Consider the following 24,176-nt stretch of genomic DNA (forward strand, 5'->3'; position numbering starts at 1 on the left):
GGTGCGCAGCGGCGACCCGCCCCGGGTGTCAACTGCCCTCGCGACGCCACTGGGTATCAAAGCACAGTGCTAGTGTCATGTTGGAAGAATGTGAGTTGATCCACTGTCTATAGCTACACTGAACAGAAATCTGAATGGTGAGGTATGCCCAGCTGATGAAGACTAGTAACTACAGTCATGTAAATTCTCAGATCTTTGTGCAAAGGTATTATTTTTAATTTTATTTTTTATGCAATTTAAACAAGTTATTACACAAGTGAAATATACATTTGAAAAGAAACATTAAGTTCTAGAGGAAATAATATAAAATAAAAGAAACACATTAAATTAAAAAATACATATTATATAGAACCTTTTTGAAAGTCCACAAATTAGGAGGAGACAACACTAAAGAAAAAATAGGAAAACCTATCCATTCAAGTAACTAAGCATACAGCAATTTGGTTAAAGACATCCTATCGCATTAAGGAAGAGTGAAAGAAGGGCTTACATAGGTAGGGCCGGTCTTAGCAAGTGCAGGGCCCTGTGCAGACCAATTTGGTGGGGCCCCATCCTAGCCCCGCCCCCACCCTAGCTCCGCCCCATTGATAAGATTATCCCATTTTTAGAAAATTTTTTATTTATGCAATTTCAAATAAAGACAAATGAAGCTAAACTTGTACAAAAAAACTGATTGAAATAATAAGCCCAATGCTATCATGAACCCCCCCTCCCCAGAAATTCAGTTCAAGTTCACTACAATTAGTAGTTCCAATTCTCATAACAAAGGAGAATAAAGGAAAAATACTAAGAAAAGATCCAGTACTTTCAAATTCCCCTATTTTTTTAATTTAAAAAGGTTCCTTGGAAATGGATTTTATATGTGCTCTTTCCCTCTCCTAAGCTGAACATGCTTAGAGAAATGCCCCTCTTTCTTGAGGCTACAATTTTATTTGCTTTGTAAACTCAAATTCTCCTAAATACACATGATCTGGCCATGATCAGCAAGATAAGTACCTTTAGATGGACAATTTTTAGTCTGCCCACTTGGGATTCTTTAGGTTTTCAATACCTTTGGGCAAATTAACAGTAAAGTCTGACACTACTAGCCCTCTCCACTTGCCCCTGTCCCCACCCCTCACATACACGCACCACTTTAGCTAACCTCTTGATCTTTTCCTGTCACTGCCCTTCATAAAACACTGAATTTTGACTTAATCACTGATGGGAGAATAATAGACTACTGCAATAGTATTTACCTTTAAAATGGCACAAAAGGGGTTTGACACTTCCTTCTTCCTTATAAGAAAAGCTATCCTTATACCTGGCTTGCCTTGAATGGCAGTGGCACAAACTTGCTCCAGCTCAAGCTCCACTTATTTTTAAGTCACACTCACTCACACACCAGCTCACCTCCGACCAGGCTCCAGGCAGCTTTCCCACTCAGTGACTCCTGCCCGCCAAACAGGAAACACCTCATCAGAAGGCGGGACATTGAGCGGGAAGTGAAATGCTGGGGTGAGCCGTCGCTGCAACTCTCTGTCAGGAGCTGGGGCCGTCTCGCTGGCGCTGCAACTGTCGGGGTCCGGGAAGGTGGGAGGATGCTGACAGCGGGCTCAGCGGGGGGTGGGCACCGTGCCGCAACGTGGCGGGAGCGGAGCGGCGGCGGCCGAGCGGGATCATGATGCGGTTGTCCGAGCGGGGGTCGGTCGGAGTGAGGCAGACTTGAGGCGCGCAGGGCCCTATGCGGCCGCCTTGGTCGCCTCTGCCTAAGACCGGCCCTGTACATAGGAGTCACAAGTGAAATATTCTGAGTTATTGGCCTATGAAAATGTGTCAATTGGGAAGGTATGAAAAGTATACACTTAACATTCTCAAACCAAATAACACATCTACAGAGACATAATAGCAAGAAATGTGCCCCCAAATGTAAAGCCTGAGGGTGAAGCAAGAAGAACTGCTTGCCTTTTCTGTGTGGCCTTGGTCACATTTGGGAAGACCCATACTTGGCAATCCAAAAACATTTTCTTTCTGTACTTATAATAAAGCTTCAAAATTTTGTCTTGAATAGACTCCGATTCAAACATTGCTATCAGTGTAGAGGTGGGCATAGTAGTCCTATCAGCACACTTGTCCAGATCAGGCCAAGTGATCCATCTTTGATTGTAAGATATACTAGCTTATCTGGAAAAATTAATAAACTGCAGGTTTTTATTTTTAGATAAATTTTCCAAAGCTTCAATTTTTCTTGAGATGCTAAACTATCTTGTATCAAAGCTATATCCAAGGATTCAGACTTCTGCATTTTCTGTTCTATAGAGTTAAGTCTCTTATCCTGATCCACCACATTTAATTTTCAACAATTGTTATTGACGATAATTCACGCAAACAGAACAAACATTGTTAAGTAAACAACAAGAGAAGAAACCTGAAACACGATGGCCAACAGACCCAGTACTAAGAGCAGGAGACATGTCGTCATCAATCCTTTTGTACAAAAGATTCAATCCCTCTACCCCAACCTACCCCTACCTATTATAACAATACAAGCGCAAAGGTAATTCAACCTCCAAAGAGTATGCAATCCCACACAAACCCCTTCTGCTCATACATAGCCCAAAGATACCCAACCCCCCATCAAGAAGAATGTAGGATACCAGTAAAAGAAGAACCACCCATTACCCTACCAAAAAAAAGCAGCAAGGCAGAGAGAAAAAAAATAAAATAAAATAAACAATAGTACCTGAAAGGGCACACAATTGATTTAAAATGTGACTTTGGGCAAGAGGAGCCAAAGAATGTACATATAGCCTCCACACTGAGTAAAATTGATGCTGGAATCTAAAAGTTAACTGCAAAGCTCTGAGATCCTTGAACCACCACATTTAAAGTTTGTTCTGAGAAATCTGCTGCATTCACTTTGCCGCTCCCCAGTACCTCTCCACTCTTGTCTCTCCCTACGCCCCCCCTCGGATACTCTGCTCTGTAAATAAATCTCTCTTGTCTGTCCCCTTCTCCTCTACTGCTAATTCCAGACTCCGTTCCTTTTATCTCGCTGCACCTCATGCCTGAAATAGACTTCCCAAGCCTGTACGTCTAGCCCAGTCTCTGGCCGTTTTCACGTCCAGGCTAAAAGCCCACCTCTTTGACACTGCTTTTGACTCCTAACTTCTAATCACTAGTCCTGTACTCCACCTCTTTAATCCCCTACCTCTTAGTTGTTCTGTCTGTTTACCTGTCTTATTTAGATTGTAAGCTCTTTGAGCAGGGACTGTCTTTTTGTGTATGGTGTACAGCGCTGCGTATGCCTTGTAGCGCTATAGAAGTGATAAGTACTACTACTACTACTTAACATTTCTAGAGCGCTACTAGGGTTACGCAGCGCTGTACAATTTAACAAAGAAGGACGGTCCCTGCTCAGATGAGCTTACAATCTAAAGGACAAAATGTCAAGTTGGTGTAGTCTAGATTTCTGAGTATAGGTGTGGTGGTTAGGTGCCGAAGGCGACATTGAAGAGGTGGGCTTTGAGCAGTGATTTGAAGATGGACAGGGAGGGGGCTTGGCGTATGGGCTCAGGGTATTTGTTCCATGCATGAGGTGAGGTGAGGCGAGGCAGAAAGGGCGGAGCCTGGAGTTGGCGGTGGTGGAGAAGGGTACTGAGAGGAGGGATTTGTCTTGAGAGTGGAGGTTACGGGTAGGAACGTAAGGGGAGATGAGGGTAGAGAGGTAAGGAGGAGCTGCATATCGAGTGCATTTGTAGGTTACTAGGAGAAGCTTGAACTGTATGTGGTACCTGATCGGAAGCCAGTGAAGTGACTTGAGGAGAGGGATGATATGAGTATATCGGTCCAGGCGGAAGATAAGACGTGCAGCCGAGTTCTGAATGGACTGAAGGGGGGATAGATGGCTAAGTGGGAGGCCAGTGAGGAGTAGGTTGCAGTAGTAGTAGTTTGCGGACCTTATTTTTCGAGTTTAATTTATCAGCGAGTATTTTACCAAGATTATGAATCGCTATCATAGTGCTTCTAACGTCACAATCTGGGGCTTCTCAGAGATTATTTGAGAGCCTTGTTCTGCTCCCAGTCGAAAAATCAGCAGAACTCATATTAACAGGCTTTTGCTGTAATTCCTCCTCACCATACTCAGATAGTTGAATCCTGTCTGTCAGCCGTTCTTCATTTCATGCTCACCTTCCAGGGCCACTGCACTTAGTCAGAGCAGCATTCTTTGTTGCTTGAGTGATAAGGATGTTTCCAGTACCAAGTGGAAGGACGCTCTACTAGCAGTTTATTCCCAAGTAGCAAAATCTCTGAGGCTGTTTCAGGGGCCTGGCTGCGGTGGATAAAGAAATCAATTGGGCTTGTCACCAAAGAATATGGAGGCTTCCCTGTTGCCAGTTTGGAAATATGCTTCCTCTTCTCGGGCAGAGAAGGTAAAACACAGGTAAAGAACACCATAGCTCACATTACTCTTGCTGCTGCTGCTGCCATCTTACTCCTCCCCTTTCCCTCTGCAAAGGTATTTTGTGTTGCCAACAAGACGTTTGTTTTAAATTAACTATAATCCTGCATTTTAAACTTTTACCAATGAATGGAATGTTTGCTTATACTAGTTTTTATATTCTGGATCATTAATGCTCAATAGATCATCCAGTCAGCAACTTGAAAGCATTTTCTGATAATATCTTAATAATACAGTGGAAGAATTAAACCTATAGATCTGTTAGTCCAACAAGATTTTCTATTGGCGTGGAGTAGCCTAATGGTTAGTGCAGCGGCCTGAGAACTTGGGGAACTCGGTTTGATTCCCACTGCAGCTCCTTGTGACTCTGGGCAAGTCACTTAGCCAACCATTGCCCCAGGTACAGAATAAGTACTTGTATATAATATGTAAACTGCGTTGATTGTAACCACAGAAAGGTAATATATCAAATCCATTTCCCTTTCCTTAATCCTATCATACTGCAATTCCCACTTCTTAGCACTAGAGGACTCCATTTACTGGGAATTATGACAAGATGTCTATGATCAGTCAACTATTATACCTCATTTACTTTTAGAGCTTAAAGTCTTCAATACTTAGGTATTCTGGAACCTCGTGGAAAACTGTGGTAGTATTTCTGAAAATCAATACCACCTAAATCTCTGGGGTTCCAGGGAAATAAGCTCTACCAAAAAATGGCCCAGTGCATTTCTCTCTGAAAAACAGTTCCAGCTTCTGCAGCATAGAAGCTTTTGATATTATATGTATGTTTCTTTTTCAACATTTTAAAACAGTGCCATGAGTTATACTGCTGCAAAGCCGCACTATTAAGAAAAGCACTAACACCCCTGTCCTTTTCTGAAGCCAGTACTTATCTTGGTATCCAGGCACTATGAAACACTAACATATATAGGCAACCAGGGAATCTTATCTGCAGTAATTCTGGGTTATAGAGGGCAGGGTTCCAAGACTAGTAGTATCAGATAAAGTATTAGAATCTAACACTGAAGTAATATGATGTCTTGCTAAACTATACACATCATAAAATACATTTTCTGGTTGCATAAATAGTTTTTGCAATGAGTGTTCCAGAACCAGTGTAAAACAGGCAAGAGCGTGAACTATGAATGAAAAGAGATTGTGCTGTATTATACTGAAGCCTTCATATCCTTCCAGCTGTTTGCATTTTGCTCTAGATGTACAATTAACCTAATAACAGGTTATACAGGTACCTTCCATTTTGTTCACGTGAGCTGACTGCCTAGAAAGCTCTGCCACCTGAGAACTACAAATGTTTGATCAGCAGTCTCAATTACCTTTCCTGTTTCTCTGCAACAGCAAGTCGATCTGCGTCAGGGTCATTTGCTAAAATGATTGTAGCACCTTCCTTCTCAGCCAAAGCAAATGATAATGTCTGCAAAAGGGAAGAAAATAATTATACCTGAAATTTAAACCATCAAAAAGGTCTATACAGGGTTTGGGAAATACCATAGTGGAGCACAGATGCATCAACTGCAAACTGTGGTTCAATTCCTCTAATCGCCATTTGCCAGTCATTTTCATCCGGTCAAAATCACTTTATCGCTTATTCGTTTTACAATACCATCTCTCTTGAAAGGCAAACCAGAACGGTTTACAATGGCTAAGTATTATTTATTTATTTATAGCATTTATATCCCACATTTTCCCACCCATGGGCAGGCTCAATGTGGCTTTCATCAGTCTGCAAAAACATACATCAATTCAGCAAACAATCAAATACATTGAAGTTAAAGAGATTAGTGAGTAACAGCAAAGGAGAGGAAAAGGAGAAAGAGTAATAGAGTTCAATATGTCATTACGACTGCAGCAGTTCAGAAGTTAGAGACGCTAGGCGGGTCTTTAGCGTAAGCTTTTCCAAATAATAGGGTCTTTAGAGATTTTCTGAAGGCCAGATGATCTTGAATAGATTTTACAGATTTTGGTAAACCATTCCACAAGTGAGCGCTAACATAGGGAAAGGTGGATGCGTAGGTGGTTTTATATAAAACAGAATGCCTAAAGGAAATTTATAAAATGACAGGAAAATAAATACAAGCAGTACATTCAAATTAAAGAGAACATACAATTCTAAAATAAAAATAAAAAATTACATCAGTAATGTCTATAAAACATAAATCAACATTCCTACATACATCGGACTTTTCTACGTTGCAGGATGTCCGTCAGGTCTCACATTTTGCTGAATGTTGCATCATAGGAAGCCATATAATGTGTACAGTGCTGCATACATCTAGTAGCGCTATAGAAATGATTAGTAGTAGTGGAATATCCAGTGTGTGTGTAAACCATACTTTGTGCATGGGCATGTGTATGTTGTCTCTGTGTGTAGGTCTGATCAGGAGAGTAGAGAAGAGGACAGAGGCAGTTTGAAAGAGCAGCAAAAGCTTCTATGCTGCAGAAGCTGGAACTGCTTTTCAGAGAGAAATACACTGGGCCATTTTTTTGGAAGAGCTTATTTTCCTGGAACCCCAGGTCCAATCTGGTCCATTTTCAAACTGTATCTTCTCACTGGTTTTTGTCCATGACAAATTTGGTCCTGTTCCATTACATTTTTAGAGGATTATTTTGATCTCAGAGAAAGATACATTCTCAACCCTGTATGTATAATTTTTTTCCAACAGCCTTTGGGTTGGAAAGATAAAAGCTTTTGCTTCTAACGTACTACTACTACTACTTATCATTTCTATAGCGCTACTAGACATACGCAGCTCTGTACACTTGAACATGAAGAGACAGTCCCTGCTCGATAGAGCTTAGCTTACAATCTAATTAGGACAAACAAGAGATAAGGAAATATTAAAGTGAGGATGATACCATCATTAAATCCATCTGTTACATTTTATTTTATTTCAATGTATTAACAATTGAAATACATGGATCATGTGGAAATTATATTTACATAACCATGGAAAAGTTAAGCATTTATAAATATTGCTTAAAATAAAACCTTAAAAAATTTGCTTATGTTGTACATCCCAGTTTTTATTTATTTTTATCTAGCAAATGCAAACCTGCAAAGTCATGCTTTGGCCTCCTCATTAGCTAAGTTCAAAGTTATTAATTTTCTTAGCTTTCAGAGAGCAACCATTTTTACAATATATGATAGTTTCTCATTTTACTCTTCCCAATCCAAGAGATGTTGGAAAGAAATTATATATAAAGGGTTAAGAATGTCTGCCTGGGGGCAAATTGCCTGAAAAATTAATGGAATGTAACCACATTTAGTGTGTGGAAAAAACCATTAAAAAGAAACAACGAGTTTGAAAATGGGCCAGACCTGAGAACGACCTCCCCACTTAAAAAAGTGGACCGATGAATATCTATTGTAAAAAACAAAATCCAGGTTCTGCAGCATAGAAACTCTGATAACAGTAAACAGTTAGGGAAGTGTACACTTAAATTTACACTCCCATATATAATGGGGTTGGAAATCTCATGAGGATGCACTGTACTCATACAACATGCTTTCCCCATCTTGTTTCTGCTCTGTTCTACTACTATACCCTTATTCCCTGATAGATTGGCTTTTAGTGAATCACATGTGTATTTAATTTCTGCTGTGAATTCTACTGACTGAACCAAGCAGCTTTCTTAATGGTTGCTATGTGTACTGCCAATTAATAGCTGTAATCATGGGACAGTGATATCCTGTGATTAAAATGTAAAAATCATTCTTTCAAGCCAGTTGACAGAGACAACTAATGCTTTGATGTATTATTCACACTTAGTTTCACTGTATTACTCTTTCTAACTCAACAGAATGTTTTGGTACTCTACCTCCTCATCTCTCTCCTCCAAAATCTAAAGACACACAAAAGGGTTGAAAACAAAAATCCATGAGCATCGAGAAGTGCATAATGGGTTGGCTCAAAGGCCCCAAGTGTGAAAACTGGCTGTACAATAGCTTTTGCCTATCCTGAACCTGTTTAGCAGGGACTATTTTAAGTCGTGTTATTTTTTTATTTCTTCACTGAATAGCTGACAAAGATAATCCATGTGGTTTACACCTTTACACAGTAAGCATTGTTACTTAAAAGCCAGCAAGTTTGCGGGTAGGGTTTAATACAAGAACTTGTTTATGGATTTCCTGCAATTCTTGTTCCTTAATCTAAAGTGAATCTGTGGACAAATCTTGGTCAGGGAGATTCTTCCCTAAGGGGTTCTAAAGGTAAGGTGGCTTTTTAGGAGGTTAAACAAATCATTATAGAGTGAAGGGTAAGGTGTAGCATGAATGGTTTCAGATTACAGGTCATCTGTCATCAGATGGGTGGGGCAATGATATTTGCAAGGACAGGAAGATGAGGGATGAGAACATTATTATTATCCGCATGGCTATGTTCAATTGAGTGATGTTTCAAGCTGACAATGCAACAGTAAGCTGAAGAACGGTCTGCACCTTGATACAGCCTGTTTGGCAAAACTTTGGTCACAGTCAGTTCAAGCGGAACACAAGAGTTGCATGAATGTTTGAGTTAAGTGTAAATGTTTTAATAATGTCACATTGTGTATAGGATGTCCATGAAAGCTGATTTCACTGAAGTTTTAACAAATTTATAATTGAGGGCATAGGAGCCAACTTTTCAAAATTATTGGGGGTGCTAAGCCCAATGAAAATAACCCCTCCCTGGACACATACAAGGAATTTTCTCAATATTGGGGGTGCTCAAGCACCCACAGCACCCACAGAGTCGGCTCCAATGATTGAGGGGTCTTTTTTTTTAATGCCTGTGAAGTGATTCTACCCTGGAAAGTCCTACCATATTTTCTTCTGACACACAGAAGTGGAAGAAGGGTTCCGAGACTTTTTCCCCTATGAGTTTTTTTTGTATTTCAGTGACAGTATTGTTATCAATAGAAATCAAACAAAATAAAACATGGAAAAGAAAATAAGATGATACCTTTTTTATTGGACATAACTTAATACATTTCTTGATTAGCTTTCGAAGGTTGCCCTTCTTCGTCAGATCGGAAATAAGCAAATGTGCTAGCTGACAGTGTATATAAGTGAAAAACATTCAAGCATTGCTATGACAGTCTGACAGGGTGGGAGGATGGGGGTGGGTAGGAAGTATGCATACTTCCTACCCACCCCCATCCTCCCACCCTGTCAGACTGTCATAGCAATGCTTGAATGTTTTTCACTTATATACACTGTCAGCTAGCACATTTGCTTATTTCCGATCTGACGAAGAAGGGCAACCTTCGAAAGCTAATCAAGAAATGTATTAAGTTATGTCCAATAAAAAAGGTATCATCTTATTTTCTTTTCCATGTTTTATTTTGTTTGATTTCTATTGATAACCTTAAGAGTGGACTAACACGGCTACCACACTCCTCTACTTAAGTGACAGTATTGGTATTTGAAGTTTTGCAAGCTATATTTTTAGAGAGAGAAAGAGTATTGAGTAAGATTATGTTCAACTGAGTGTCAACAACATGTATATGCAATGACCTTTGCCAAAATAAGTGCACAGTACTCTACTGCTGAGTATGATAGACAGAGTAAAAGGTCCAAAAATTTTGTAGTTAGCACTGTAGATGCAATTGGTAATTAGTATAATTAGAGGTTGTCTAGGGTATGACTTGCATCTGTCTCAAGTCAAAGTTATGGCTGATGGCAATAAAAAGGAATGTCAAGTTTTGAAAATATAATGGGGTCAATATTCAAAGCGATTTAACAGGCCATAAATGGCTCCTGGCCGGAGCTAACTGCTAATTTTCAGTGGCACTTAACTGATTAGTACCGCTGGAAATAACCGGTTAGCGCCAAACTGACAACTGGCTGTTTTAGAGGCGTTCTGGGGGCGGAGTTAGCACTTTACCAGCCAGGTTAACTGCATAAAGAGGACCACATAGAATTCAGTCCTATCTTTATGAGGTAACCCATAGCCGGTTAAGTGCTGAATATTGCACGTAACCAGCTATGCGTTAGCTAGCTCCAGAAACCCAGAAATTCAATGCTAGTGCCCAGACATAGCACAGAGCTGAATTTCTGGCCACAACGCTGGCAGAAGTCAGCAAAACGCTGATCGCCACTGAATATTGGGCCCAATATAATTAATTTATCAGCAAGTTAAATTTTCTGAGCAAAACCTTATCAGGCAAATTCTCACACCAGCCAATTTTTAACAAAATAATTGTCATTAGCAGCAAACATCTAATAATTCTTTTCCTAGTAAAAAATATTTCCTCACAGCAAATCTGAACTGAAACAGTTACCAAGCACAACTGCAGCTGACTCACACTGGGTTACTACACTACACAACTTCTCTGAGGGGAGATATGATTGAGGTCTACAAAATCCTAAGTGGTGTAGAATGAGTAGAAGTAAATCAATTTTTTTACTCGTTCCAAAAGTACAAAGAATAGGGGACACTCAATGAAGTTACATGGAAATACTTTTAAAACAAATAGGAGGAAATGTTTTTTCACTCAACATATGGTTAAGCTCTAGAACTCTTTGCCGGAGGAGGTGGTAACAGCGGTTAGTGTATCTGGGTTTAAAAAAGGTTTGGACAAATTCCTGGAGGAAAAGTCCATAGTCTACTACTGAGACAGACATGGGAAGCAACTGCTTGCCATGGGATTTGTAGTATGGAGTGTTGCCATGATTTGGTTTTCTGCCAGGTACTTGTGACCTGGCTTGGTCACTGTTTGGAAAACTACTACTACTATTTAGCATTTCTATAGCGCTACAAGGCGTACGCAGCGCTGCACAAACATAGAAGAAAGACAGTCCCTGCTCAAAGAGCTTACAATCTAATAGACAAAAAATAAAGTAAGCAAATCAAATCAATTAATGTGTACAGGAAGGAAGAGAGGAGGGTAGGTGGAGGCGAGTGGTTACAAGTGGTTACGAGTCAAAAGCAATGTTAAAGAGGTGGGCTTTCAGTCTAGATTTAAAGGTGGCCAAGGATGGGGCAAGACGTAGGGGCTCAGGAAGTTTATTCCAGGCGTAGGGTGCAGCGAGACAGAAGGCGCGAAGTCTGGAGTTGGCAGTAGTGGAGAAGGGAACAGATAAGAAGGATTTATCCATGGAGCGGAGTGCACGGGAAGGGGTGTAGGGAAGGACGAGTGTGGAGAGATACTGGGGAGCAGCAGAGTGAGTACATTTATAGGTTAGTAGAAGAAGTTTGAACAGGATACGAAAACGGATAGGGAGCCAGTGAAGCGACTTGAGGAGAGGGGTAGTATGAGTAAAGCGACCCTGGCGGAAGACGAGATGGGCAGCAGAGTTTTGAACTGATTGGAGAGGGGAGAGGTGACTAAGTGGGAGGCCAGCAAGAAGCAGATTGCAGTAGTCTAAACGAGAGGTGACAAGGGTGTGGATGAGGGTTTTGGTAGAGTGCTCGGAAAGAAAGGGGCGGATTTTACGGATGTTGTAAAGAAAGAAACGACAGTTCTTGGCGATCTGCTGGATATGATCAGAGAAGGAGAGAGAAGAGTCAAAGATGACCCCAAGGTTTCGAGCTGAGGAGACAGGGAGAATGAGAGAGCCATCAACAGAAATAGAAAACGGGGGGAGTGGGGAGGTGGGTTTGGGGGGAAAAATGAGAAGCTCGGTTTTGGTCATGTTTAATTTCAGGTGGCGTTGAGACATCCAGACAGCAATGACAGACAAGCACGCTGAAACTTTGGTTTGGATGCAAGGTGAGATATCAGGGGTAGAAAGGTAGATTTGGGAGTCATGAGCATAGAGATGGTAGGAAAAGCCATGGGATGAGATTAATGAACCAAGTGTAGATAGAAAAGAGGAGGGGACCAAGAACAGAACCCTGAGGTACGCCGACAGGCAGAGGGATAGAAGTAGAAGAGGATCCACCAGAGTGAACACTGAAGGTGCGGAGGGAGAGGTAGGAAGAGAACCAGGAAAGGACAGAGCCCTGGAATCCAAGTGAGGACAGGGTATCGAGGAGTATGCTGTGATCGACAGTGTCAAAAGCAGCGGAAAGATCAAGAAGAATGAGGATGGAATAGAGACCTCTGGATTTAGCCAGTAATAGGTCATTGGAGACTTTAGTAAGCGCAGTTTCGGTTGAGTGTAGTGGGTCAAGAAGAGCATGTGAGGGGAGAAAATCAAGGCAGCGGTGGTGAACAGCACGCTCAAGTAATTTGGAGAGAAAGGGAAGGAGGGAGATGGGTCGGTAATTATAGGGACAAGTAGGGTCGAGTGAAGGCTTCTTAAGGAGAGGTGTGACCACAGCATGCTTAAAGGTAGCAGGGACAGTTGCAGTGGAAAGTGAGAGGTTGAGAATGTGACAGATAAAAGGAGTAAGAGCAGGAGAGATGGCATTAAGAAGGTGGGTGGGAATGGGATCAGAGGAACAGGTGGTACATTTTGAGGAAGAAAGGAGAAGTGTAGTTTCCTCAATAGTAACTTCAGGAAAGGAGGAAAGGGAATGAGGGGAAGGAGAGAGAGAGGAATGGACTAGTGGAGGGAGAGGTGGGGAGGTACAGAATGCAAGGTTTATCTTTTGAACCTTGTCGTGAAAGAATTCAGCAAGGGTCTGAGGAGATAATGAAGGGGGAGTGGGGGAGGGGGCACCTTGAGGAGAGAGTTCAATGTGGTGAAGAGAAGTCGAGGGTTAGAGCCAAGAGAGTTGGTCAGTTGGATATAATAATCCTGTTTGGCGCATAAAAGAGCAGATTGGAAGGAGGTCAGCATGAACTTAAAGTGTAAGAAATCAGCAAGGGCCCGAGATTTCCGCCAGAGGCATTCGGCGGAGCGGGTACAGGAACGTAGGTAGCGGATATTAGAAGTCAGCCAAGGCTGGGGTTTTGTACACCTTATAGGGCGGGTCATCAAAGGTGCAAGAGTGTCTAAGGCAGAGGATAGAGTATTGTTGTAAGAAGAAAAGCCTCGTTGACAGACGTGGATGGTGCCACAGTAGAGAGGAGGTTTGAAACATGGGAGGATAGAGATGAAGGGTTAATATCGTGAAGATTCCTAGATAAATTAGATAAGATAGGACGGGACTGGGAGGGAGGAGATTTAAGTGTGAAAGTTATAAGATGGTGATCAGAGAGGGGAAGATCAGAGGCAAGGAAACTAGAGGGTGACCAGTTGGAGGAGAAGATGAGATCAAGACAGTGACCATTTTGATGAGTGGGGGAGGTGGAGCATAGTTGGAGATTAAAGGAGGATGTTAAAGCGAGTAACTTGTTACAGAAAAAGTGGGAGAGCGACCAAGGATGCCAGAAACTGGAGGATGTTGAATAATAAACAATTTTATTGATAAATTTGAAGACTCAAAGCGAGTAACTTGGAAATATAAGAGTTGGAAGGATCATTAGCAGGAATATTAAAGTCACCAAGGATGAGAGAGGGGGAGGAAGGATCATGGAAGAAGGCAAGCCAGGCATCAAAGTTACTGAGAAAGGATGAAAGGGACTTATCAGGGGGACGATAAATGACCGCTATTCGAAGAGGCAGAGGAGAGAAAAGGCGGATAGAGTGGACTTCAAAGGAGGAAAAACAGTGAGATTGAGGTGGAAGAAGGGGTTGAAATCTGGAGGAGGGAGAGAGAAGTAGTCCAACACCGCCCCCGCGACCAGCAGGGCGAGGAGTATGTGAAAAAAGATAACCGCCATGGCAGAGGGCTGCTACTGAAGCAGAGTCATCAGGGCAGAGCCAGGTTTCTGTTATGGTGAGCAGATGGAGGTGACGCGAGATAAAGAGGTCCTGGATATAGGGGAGTTTGTTACAGGTAGAGCGGGCATTCCATAGGGCGCAAGAGAAGGGCAGAGAAGAGGAGGGGAGTAGAGGAATAGAGATGAGGTTAGAGAGGTCACGGTGAGATCTGTAGAGTTGGGATAATAGTTGGTGAGGAGGGCCAGGATTGGGATTGATGTCACCGGCTGAGAGTAAGAGGAGGAGTAAAAGAGAGCAGAGGAGAGTAGGAAAGGTGTGGCCACGAAGGCGTCGAAGGCGAGAGGTATTTAGGTGGAATGGGGAAGGCAAAATGGAGGGAAGAAAGAGACGGAGATTAAAAGCCAAGAGGGAGGAAGAGGGTAGGAGAGAAGGTGAGGTGATGAAGTCAATGGATGGGCAGTGAGTTCCTGTAGCGGAGAGAGTGGTAGGGGGTGAGGGAAAAGATTAGGAAGGGACAGAGCTAGGAAAACAGGATACTGGGCTAGATGGACCATTGGTCTGACCCAGTATGGCTACTCATATGTTCTTATGGGTATCTGCAGAATATAAGAATATTTTTTGCATTTCTATCAAATAATTTTGTACATAGCTTTAGATGAAATATTCTTTTCCCTGAGAAAATTCAAAAACCTCAAAGTCACACTTCTAAAAACATTATCTACATTTTCCAATTATGATCAAATTGCAGTCACATTGGTTACTAAAGCAGTTTGAACTGACTGTATTGGAAACATGGTCTGTTCTCTGTTTCCCAATTTTCCAAATGTAGATTTAAATTCAGTAAACTCTTTAAACTTAGTTTCCAGAGATTTTACCTGTAGTCTCAAACTATTAACAACGAAGTAACATTTTACCCAAATCCATTATCACAATCCAAATTGTATCCAGTGATATAACTAAAAGTCTTTCAATAAATATATCTGGTAGCTCGGAAGTATACAATTCAGGCTTGGTTATTCCTACCCTGACCCCTCTATTAGCTCCAAGGGCAATCTGATCTGAGTTAACCTCACTGAGGGAGCACTCAGCCAAACTCATGCTGCAAGGCTGTTTCAAAGTGTCTCTCTTCGGGATACAACAAACCTCGATTAACTCCTCCACAACCTGTAAGCTCTCCACCCACAGGCTCCAATCTGAGAGACCTAGGGAGAACACCACTCGCAGCTGCAAGGGAGAGGGTCCTTGAGTCTGGCCTCAAAGAAACATCAGGCCAATCAGACTGCTCCAGTCAGACCTGATCTTAGCAGGCTCTGCTCTGGACCAAGCTGATGCTGCTCTTAGTTGTGGTGAATGAAGGTATTTATTTATGACATTTATATCCCACATTAGCCTGAGAAGGACTCAGGTTCAATGTGGCTTACATGACAACTTAGAAAAAGATAGTAAACATAATTAACAGCAAGTAAATTACATCATAAAATACAACTTGAAGAAGTGGAATGACAATAAACTTGATAAGTTTATTTATGAGTCCAACCTGGGGTTCGGCAAAAGCCTGGGAAAGCTGAGATTAGCTTTCTACCCTCCCTTTCGTTTCCCCATATTGAAAGGGGGGAAAACGCACAAAATTGGCCAATATGAATGAAGGCTCTTTGTCTTAACCCATATCTGCTATGTTTTAATTAGTCTCAGTGCATTACTGACTTATGTATTGTTACCACATATTTATGTAACCATGGAAAGTTAAAAATCAAATAAACTTTATCTAAAATAAGACACTGTTGTCCATGTGTGTATTTTTGTAACCAGATGAATGGTGCTGGCATAAATTATTCACCAGGTTTTAGATTGGCAATAAATTTTGCTATATGCTACTTCTTCAGGAATGATCTAGAGCTAATAATTTGTGCATAGAGCTGGTTACCAACATTGTTTCAATTGACCTTGAAGGGATCAGCTTGTTGCATTAAAGCACTTTTCTTCTTAATCTTTCTACAGAACTTGATTCCCGTGGGGACAGAAGCAGTTCCTGTGGAACTGTATGCTGCACTTGTGCCAGCCTCTCACCTACTGAGTACCAAGTTCTTTGAGCTCTGTCTCCTCCTCCTCGCTTTAACAGCACAGATGTGGAAAGTCTCCATTAAGGAGGTGGTAGAGATACAAATGGTGATGAAATTCAAAAAGGCATGGGATGAACACAGAGGATCCCTAATTAGAAAATGGAAGTTATAAAAAACCTAAACTTAAATGGCTGCGTGTGTGTGGATGTGTCGAGTAACACTTAGATGGCAACTCTGGCTGTGATGAACTAGAGCTGATACCCGGAGATCTGTACGGTCTGTCTCATATATGGCAATCTGGTTTAGAATGGGCTGGAAAGGGTTTAGACAGCAACTTTAGTGGCTGGAACATTAGGACAGTGCTGGACAGACTTTTATGGTCTGTGTCCCGCAAATGAGAAGATGAATAGGCTGGAGTGGGCTTTGAGGGCAACTCCAGCAGTTGGAACATAAGGATAGGACCAGGCGGACTTCTATGGTCTATGTCCCAGAAATGCCACAGAGAGACCATAATCAAGTATATAATATCACATTCATTGTTGATTTAATCATGAATTGATAATGATTGTGACTATTGGGCAGACTGGATGGACCGATCCGGTTTTTATCTGCTGTCATTTACTATGTTACTATTAATCCTCTCTGCTCCCTGGCTAAATGCGCAGACCTCAGCTCTGACATAGGCATGAGCATCAGATGTCACCTGACCTACTGGCGTGTGCATGTGGTGATCTCTTAGCACACAGTGCCAGTGAATCAGAGAAGTCTTACATGTGTGCACCAGAGTGTTCCGACTTCCGTTCCTTCCTTGCTTGCAGTGCCGCGGTTCAAACCCAGAGACCGAGAGAGTCGACAGGAATTTTTTAAAATGTACCATTAAATTCTTGCAGGACTGGGTTAAATTCTTGCGTGGACGGGTAAGATTCCCTGCGGGGACGGGTAAGATTCCCCGCAGGGACGGACGGGGATGGGTTAGATAGCCTACAGGGATGAATGGGGATGGGTTGGATTTCAGTGGGGACGGGTGAGAGATGGGTTGGATTTCTGTCCCCGTACAACTCTCTAATTTGGCCACTGACAAGTCTTCCACATTGAACTGCATGATTTGAAGAGTGGGCCCTGCTGCAAAAAAGCTAGAGTAGTGTTCAACATTGGGGCCGTCAGCTGAGCAAGGACTAGGATTAAATGACTGGACCTCCAAGATTGCAAGCAAAGAGGGAAAACCCAATGCTTTCTCAAAATAACAACAAGAAAGAAACAGGAATGGAGGTGACCAACTTACAAAATGATCCAAAACAATAATTAACTTTTCTCCCTGTCTCCTCAGCTCGAAACCTTGGGGTCATCTTTGACTCTTCTCTCTCCTTCTCTGCTCATATCCAGCAGATTGCCAAGACCTGTCGTTTCTTTCTTTACAACATCCGTAAAATCCGCCCCTTTCTTTCCGAGCACTCTACCAAAACCCTCATCCACACCCTTGTCACCTCTCGTTTAGACTACTGCAATCTGCTTCTTGCTGGCCTCCCACTTAGTCACCTCTCCCCTCTCCAGTCGGTTCAAAACTCTGCTGCCCATCTCGTCTTCCGCCAGGGTCGCTTTACTCATACTACCCCTCTCCTCAAGACCCTTCACTGGCTCCCTATCCGTTTTCGCATCCTGTTCAAACTTCTTCTACTAACCTATAAATGTACTCACTCTGCTGCTCCCCAGTATCTCTCCACACTCGTCCTTCCCTACACCCCTTCCCTACACCCCTTCCCGTGCACTCCGCTCCATGGATAAATCCTTCTTATCTGTTCCCTTCTCCACTACTGCCAACTCCAGACTTCGCGCCTTCTGTCTCGCTGCACCCTACGCCTGGAATAAACTTCCTGAGCCCCTACGTCTTGCCCCATCCTTGGCCACCTTTAAATCTAGACTGAAAGCCCACCTCTTTAACATTGCTTTTGACTCGTAACCACTTGTAACCACTCGCCTCCACCTACCCTCCTCTCTTCCTTCCCGTTCACATTAATTGATTTGATTTGCTTACTTTATTTATTTTTTTTGTCTATTAGATTGTAATCTCTTTGAGCAGGGACTGTCTTTCTTCTATGTTTGTGCAGCGCTGCGTACACCTTGTAGCGCTATAGAAATGCTAAATAGTAGTAGTAGTAACTTTTATTAAAAAGGTGCATGTATGAAGTCCAAGAGCATGAGTAAATTCAGATGTACAGTCCCAGCAATTACAAATTCTCCAGATGTAAGGTCTCAATCAATTATAGACTCAACACAGGCCATGTCTCACTTTTACAGCCTTCCTGAGGTGTCCTGTCCAAATAAATATGTGATTTGTCGCACATCCTCCTCAAAAAACAAAGTTCGCAGTGACAACAGGAAGCAATCTACGGCACACTAATGGTGTCTGCAATACACGCACCTTTTAAATAAAAGTTATTTATCACTTTGGACCTCCAAGATAACAAAACCTCAAGAGCCTATTTATTTATATTCACACTGACAACTAGGCCTACCAATTAAATGAACTAAAGCCTGTGCCTAAGCAGAGCTTAATCGATTTTTGTTTGTTATAACACAGACTCCTTCCACTTATAAAACATAACTGTGCAAAACCTGAAATTAAAATGTAACAAAATTCTAGATACTGTATTTCCTATAATTGAAGGCTAACAAGCCAGAAACTTCCAAAGCAGGCCTTTTCACAGGAGGCGGTACTGGAAGACTAACATCAGCGCTGCGTACGTCTAGTAGCGCTATAGAAATGATAAGTAGTAGTAGGAGTAATTACAAGAGATGAAAACCATGTTTGTCCCAAGATTACCTGTCACACAAACGAAAGAGAAAAGGAGTCTCTACTATTATTGCTTATCATTTCTATAGTACTAGTAGACGTAGTCAGCGCTGTACACATTATATGTAGATACTTTCTCTGTCCCTAGTGGGCTCACAACATAAGGAGCTGTAGTGGGAACTGAACCCAGTTTAGCAGGATCAAAGTCCACTGCACTAACCACTAGTCTAGCATTTCCCAAACTGTGCACTGCAGCACCCTGGTGCACCGCATCAAAATCTCTGGGTGCCACGGCAAATCCCGACCTCCCTCCTGCCCGAACCGCTACTGCAAACAGCATTGCAGCAGAAAAACAACAACAACAAAAAAACAAGCGCAGGGCCGCAGCAGCCTTCAAGCATGTGCTGTAATTTCTGCCTGTCCTCTGCCCCCAGAACTGGAAGTTGACGTCAGTGGGGGCACAGGACCAGCAGAGCCGACAGCGCGACCACTGGGGACAGAGCGCAGGTGGTGTTTGGGACTCGCAGAGGCGACAGCCAAGGAGGTTGGATGAAAACAGGAGATGGGATGAAATCAAAAAGTTGAAGCCACTAGATCAGTCTCCATTTCCCTTCCCATTCAAAAAAAAGCAAGCTGCTGCATCCGAGTTGTCATTCTTTACTGTTGGTAGCATTTTTTATTTAATCTCACTTATAGTTACATGCTGGCTTGTACAAAAAGGAAGTATAATAACGGAATAACTTTTCATAGGTAGAGTAGTAATTTTTGATATAAATCGTAATCAGTGTGTCATTTGGAGAGGCTGGTTATAGGGGGGGACTGTGAAAAATTGTTCGAACACAAAGGATGCCGTGAAGTGAAAAAGTTTGGGAACCACTGAACTAGTCTGCTCCTCCACTCCATAAAATTTGTTTCAGGTGCATCAGAAGTAGAAAGCCTGTCAGGGAGTCAGTTCAACCATTAGATCATCATAGAGTAACGGGTCATGGGTGTGCTATACAGCCTTTCTGTTGCACAACCAAAGTGGTTTACATTTTTATTTTATGCAGGCACTTTCTCTGTCCCTAGTGGGCTCACAATATAAGTTTTTGTACCTGGGGCAATGGAGGATTAAGTGACTTGCCCAGAGTCACAGGTCACTGCAGTGAGAATCAAACCCAGTTCCCCAGGTTCTCAGTCCACTGCACTAACCATCCTATATAATAAAACACACCTCCAACATTCTGAAGCTGACTGCATGGCTGAGGCATTCTTGCTCTCTGTATCCATCTCCTGAATTGACATCACATACTTCCGGGTTCGTCAGAAGGAGAAGTGACCAACCACACGAGGTTTCTCGGCATCAGAATGTTGGAGGTGCATTCTATTAAATAGGATTGGTCAGTTCCTTGAAGCACAGCCAGAGCTCAGCATCCTGCACAGTAACGCTCAGAGAGGGGGGGGGGCCCTGACACCAGAGAGAGGGAGGGGGGGGGACCTGACACCAGAGAAGGGGGGGGGGGAGGTATCTCTGTCACACACACACACACTCTCTCTCACAGTCAATGTCTTTCTCTCTTCACTCTCACACACTGTCTCACACACACTCTAGGTCTCACACTGTATCACATTCACTCTCTATGTGTCACACAGTCACTCACACACTCTCTTGGTCTCATACACTCAGTCTCACAGAGAGTGTGTGTCTCTCACACTCTCTCTCTCGCACACACTGTATCTGTGTGAAACACACTCTCTCTCTCTCTCTCACACTGTGTCTCACATACGCACTTACACACACTCTCTCTCTCACAGACACACTCGCACCCAGACTCACTCTCTCTCTCACACACACACACACACACACACACACTCGCACATTCACTCTCTCTCTCTCACACACACTCTCTCAAACATACACACTCCAAGGAAAACCTTGCTAGCACCCGTTTCATTTGTGTCAGAAACGGGCCTTTTTTACTAGTTAGGCTAATGATACAGGGAGAAATGAAACTTCCAGTCTGTGGAAGTTGTGTTTAAGTCACACCTTCCTGAATAGTTTCTAACGAATTTGCTGTTTATATGCACTACTTGTATTGATGGCTGTGTTAAGGCTTGCTTTGATAAATACATTTGTTTCTCCCTGTGTGACGAACTTTACAAAATATCTAAGTGAATTCAGAGCTTCTATGGATTTTAATGAAAAATAAAAATAGGCAATTCAATGCTTTTCCCCGCACTATTTTGTAAAAATAGTAAAAATGTACATTCATTAGTTCTCTGGCAGCAAGAGAATAAATTGCCACCTTTATACAGGTTTTGAAACTGGACTATTTTTGCAGCAACTCAAATCTGGATATGAAAAACAAGAAACACAAGGCTGGTACTCAGCTTAGAGAGCACCATACTGTACTCATCATAAGACTGCCAGGATATCCATAAAAGCTTCTTTGGTTAAGACAGGCCATCACTCTGGACTCTGAGCTGAAAGATTTGCTTCCCATAAAAAATGAATTCTTACAGCGAGAATCTGACTATGACACAACCTTCAACAATTATTTTGGAAGACGAGACAGTTTCCTTACCAACATTATTTGTTACAAAAAGTAAGCTACAGTGATCATAATAAAAATGTTTACTAGGAATATTCTGTTTGTCATTACTTATCTTAGGTGCAACCACAAAACACATGCTCTGAAAGATATTTAAACCTTACCAATACGCCTTTACCCTCTTCTGGATTTGGATATTTAACAGTTGGAAATTCTGGATCGGGATCTTTCTGCTCTGGTACAGCAAGAGGAACGCCAAAGCCAAAAGCTTTAAAGGCGGATTGCACAAATTCATGGCCTACACCGTGAACAGACGTGTGAACAAATTTTAGCTTCGATTTCTTATTGATTTCTCTGGAACAAAAAGAACATTAAATAGCTGAGAAAAAAGTCCTCCTCTCACATCAAATCCTATCAAGTTCTTACAGAAATGTGGAATTATGCACTCTTTCTAGGCTCGTAAACGAATCGTGTTCTCTGTCTTGGTAATTTCATTACGCAGAACTGTGCAGCTTGCATACATTTGCTACATACAATGGTTATTTACATGGTGAATTTTTTTGTACCTGTATTGGGTTTTGGATAAAGTGGAACAAAATTGAAATAAATAAAATGGAACATAGCCAGAATAGTACCACCCTTTAACTAAAAGCTGCCCATCCAGGAAACAAATCTTCAAAAGCTTTCTGTCCAGATGCAAAGTACCCACTTAGCACCTGTGGATTTTGTACACAATCTCTTTGAAAATTGCTGAGGATAGACCTGCTTTTTCTGTAGGCAATCTCTCATAGAAAGTATGTGCACAGATTTGGAAATGCAATCTATACATGTAGTTTCCCTCAACAACACCCCATGAATCCTGCCTTCTAAAAGTACACATTCTGTGGAACCCTAGTGTACATTCAGTTGAAAGACTGGGCAATTTTCAGACAGACAATCTACGGTGTCATGACATACTGTATATTAACAGATAAGGTTCAAATAACATAGTAGATGACAGCGCATAAAGACCTGTACGGTCCATCTAGTCTGCCCAACGAGATAAACTCATAGCATACAGTATGATGCGATACTACATATGAATACTTGATCTTGATTTGTCCTTGCTATTTTCAGGGCTCAGACTATAGAAGTCTGCTTGGCACTGGCCTTGTTCTCCATCTACTGAGGCTGAAGCCCAACTCCAGTCCATCCAAATCTGCCCAGCCATGATCAGGGCATGGACTCTAGAAGTTTGCCCGGCACTGGATTTGATTTCCAATTACTGGAATTGCCATCTAAGCACTGCTAAGTTTGTTTGGCTTCATTCTCTTTCTGCAGAAGATTTCTTTGTATTTATTCCACACCTTTTTGAATTCCATTACTGTTTCATCTTCACCACCTCCCATGGAAGGTCATTCCAGATATCTACCACCCTCTCCGTGAAAAAGTACTTCCTGATGTTATTCTTGAGTCGGCCCCCCTGTGACCTAAATTCAGGTCCTCTAGTTCTATTGCCTTCCTGTCTCTGGAGAAAGTTTGCTTGTAGATTAATACCTTTCAAATATTTGTTTTATTTGAATCGTCAGGTCATCAAGTCTCTCCTCATACATCTTGTGGCATAAACCCCATACCATTTTGGTCAATCTTTTACAAAGATCTTTATTGTCATCATAAGCAAACAAGCTGCTGCCCATGCCACGCTGTCACAGAGCCGGGCTTGGCCACAGGGGGATGCGGGCACTCAGGCAGTGGGGACAGCAGCCAGTGAACTAGACTGGGTGTCCAAGCTGATGTAGGCTAGGAGGGGGGAAAAACACAGGCTATTGTTTTTATGTAGAAAGATCTTTATTTTCATCATATGCAAATGAGCTGCTGCCATCACAGCCGCTGTCACTGAGCCGGGCTGGGCTGCAGGGGGATGCGAGCACTCAGGGGGTGGTGGCGACCAATGAGATGGACTGAGTGTCCAAGCTGCTGCTTCTGCTGCAGCTCAAGGTTATTGTTGTTACGTTCAACAATTTTTATTGATGATACAACAGATTGAACATTTCACACTCCTGTACATATAAGTGATATGTACCAACTGGATATAACTTAGTACTTTATCATCAAGCAATTTGTATTATACCCTCCTCTCTCCCACTATTTTAACTTATAAAGATTCTTGCAAATGAGTGTTGTGTCTGGAACTGTTGAGTCAGCAGAGTCCACATTTTCAATCCACTCTTATAGTTCTTCACTTCGAAGGCTAGGGTAGAGAGCCTGTTTTCTTATAGCCCTCCCCCTAGATTCCCGACAACCATGGATATAACTGTTGTCCCATTACAGTATCCGATCGCTGGATATATAATCCACAGTTCATAGCCCAACAACAATCCCCAGACATCAACCCACAAACATGGAATAGTAAACCAATCTTTCTTTTCATGAACATTTTAAAGTCAAAATCTTAAACAAACATCTAGGAGGACTAATACTTATCGAACCCCCCTCCATCCCCCCGCCCTCCCCACAAAACCAAGATACGTAGACCTTTTAACCAGTTACCCCTTCATATCCTATTATCAGATAAACCATCCATTTTTATGAATGTGAGCATCAATTTCTTCTAGCTGGTGTAAGCTATTGAGAAGAACTAGTCAGAGCAGTGAGTTTATTAAGAACATGACTTCTAGCTTTAGGAGATATCACCTGAAGGTATCTCTTCCAGGTCATG

General features: G+C 42.2%; 1 protein-coding gene across 1 annotated transcript in view; it reads right to left on the reverse strand.

Moving 5' to 3' along the window:
- The window catches only part of LOC115461467 (phosphoglucomutase-2-like), a 125,184-nt gene that overhangs the window by 33,465 nt on the left and 67,543 nt on the right, over nt 1-24,176 (reverse strand). Inside the window, 2 exon segments of the mRNA XM_030191286.1 lie at nt 5,779-5,876; nt 21,643-21,832. Coding sequence (XP_030047146.1) covers nt 5,779-5,876; nt 21,643-21,832 — 288 coding nt within the window.

The sequence above is a fragment of the Microcaecilia unicolor genome, chromosome 2 (assembly GCF_901765095.1).
Source record: "Microcaecilia unicolor chromosome 2, aMicUni1.1, whole genome shotgun sequence".
Lineage (NCBI taxonomy): Eukaryota > Metazoa > Chordata > Amphibia > Gymnophiona > Siphonopidae > Microcaecilia > Microcaecilia unicolor.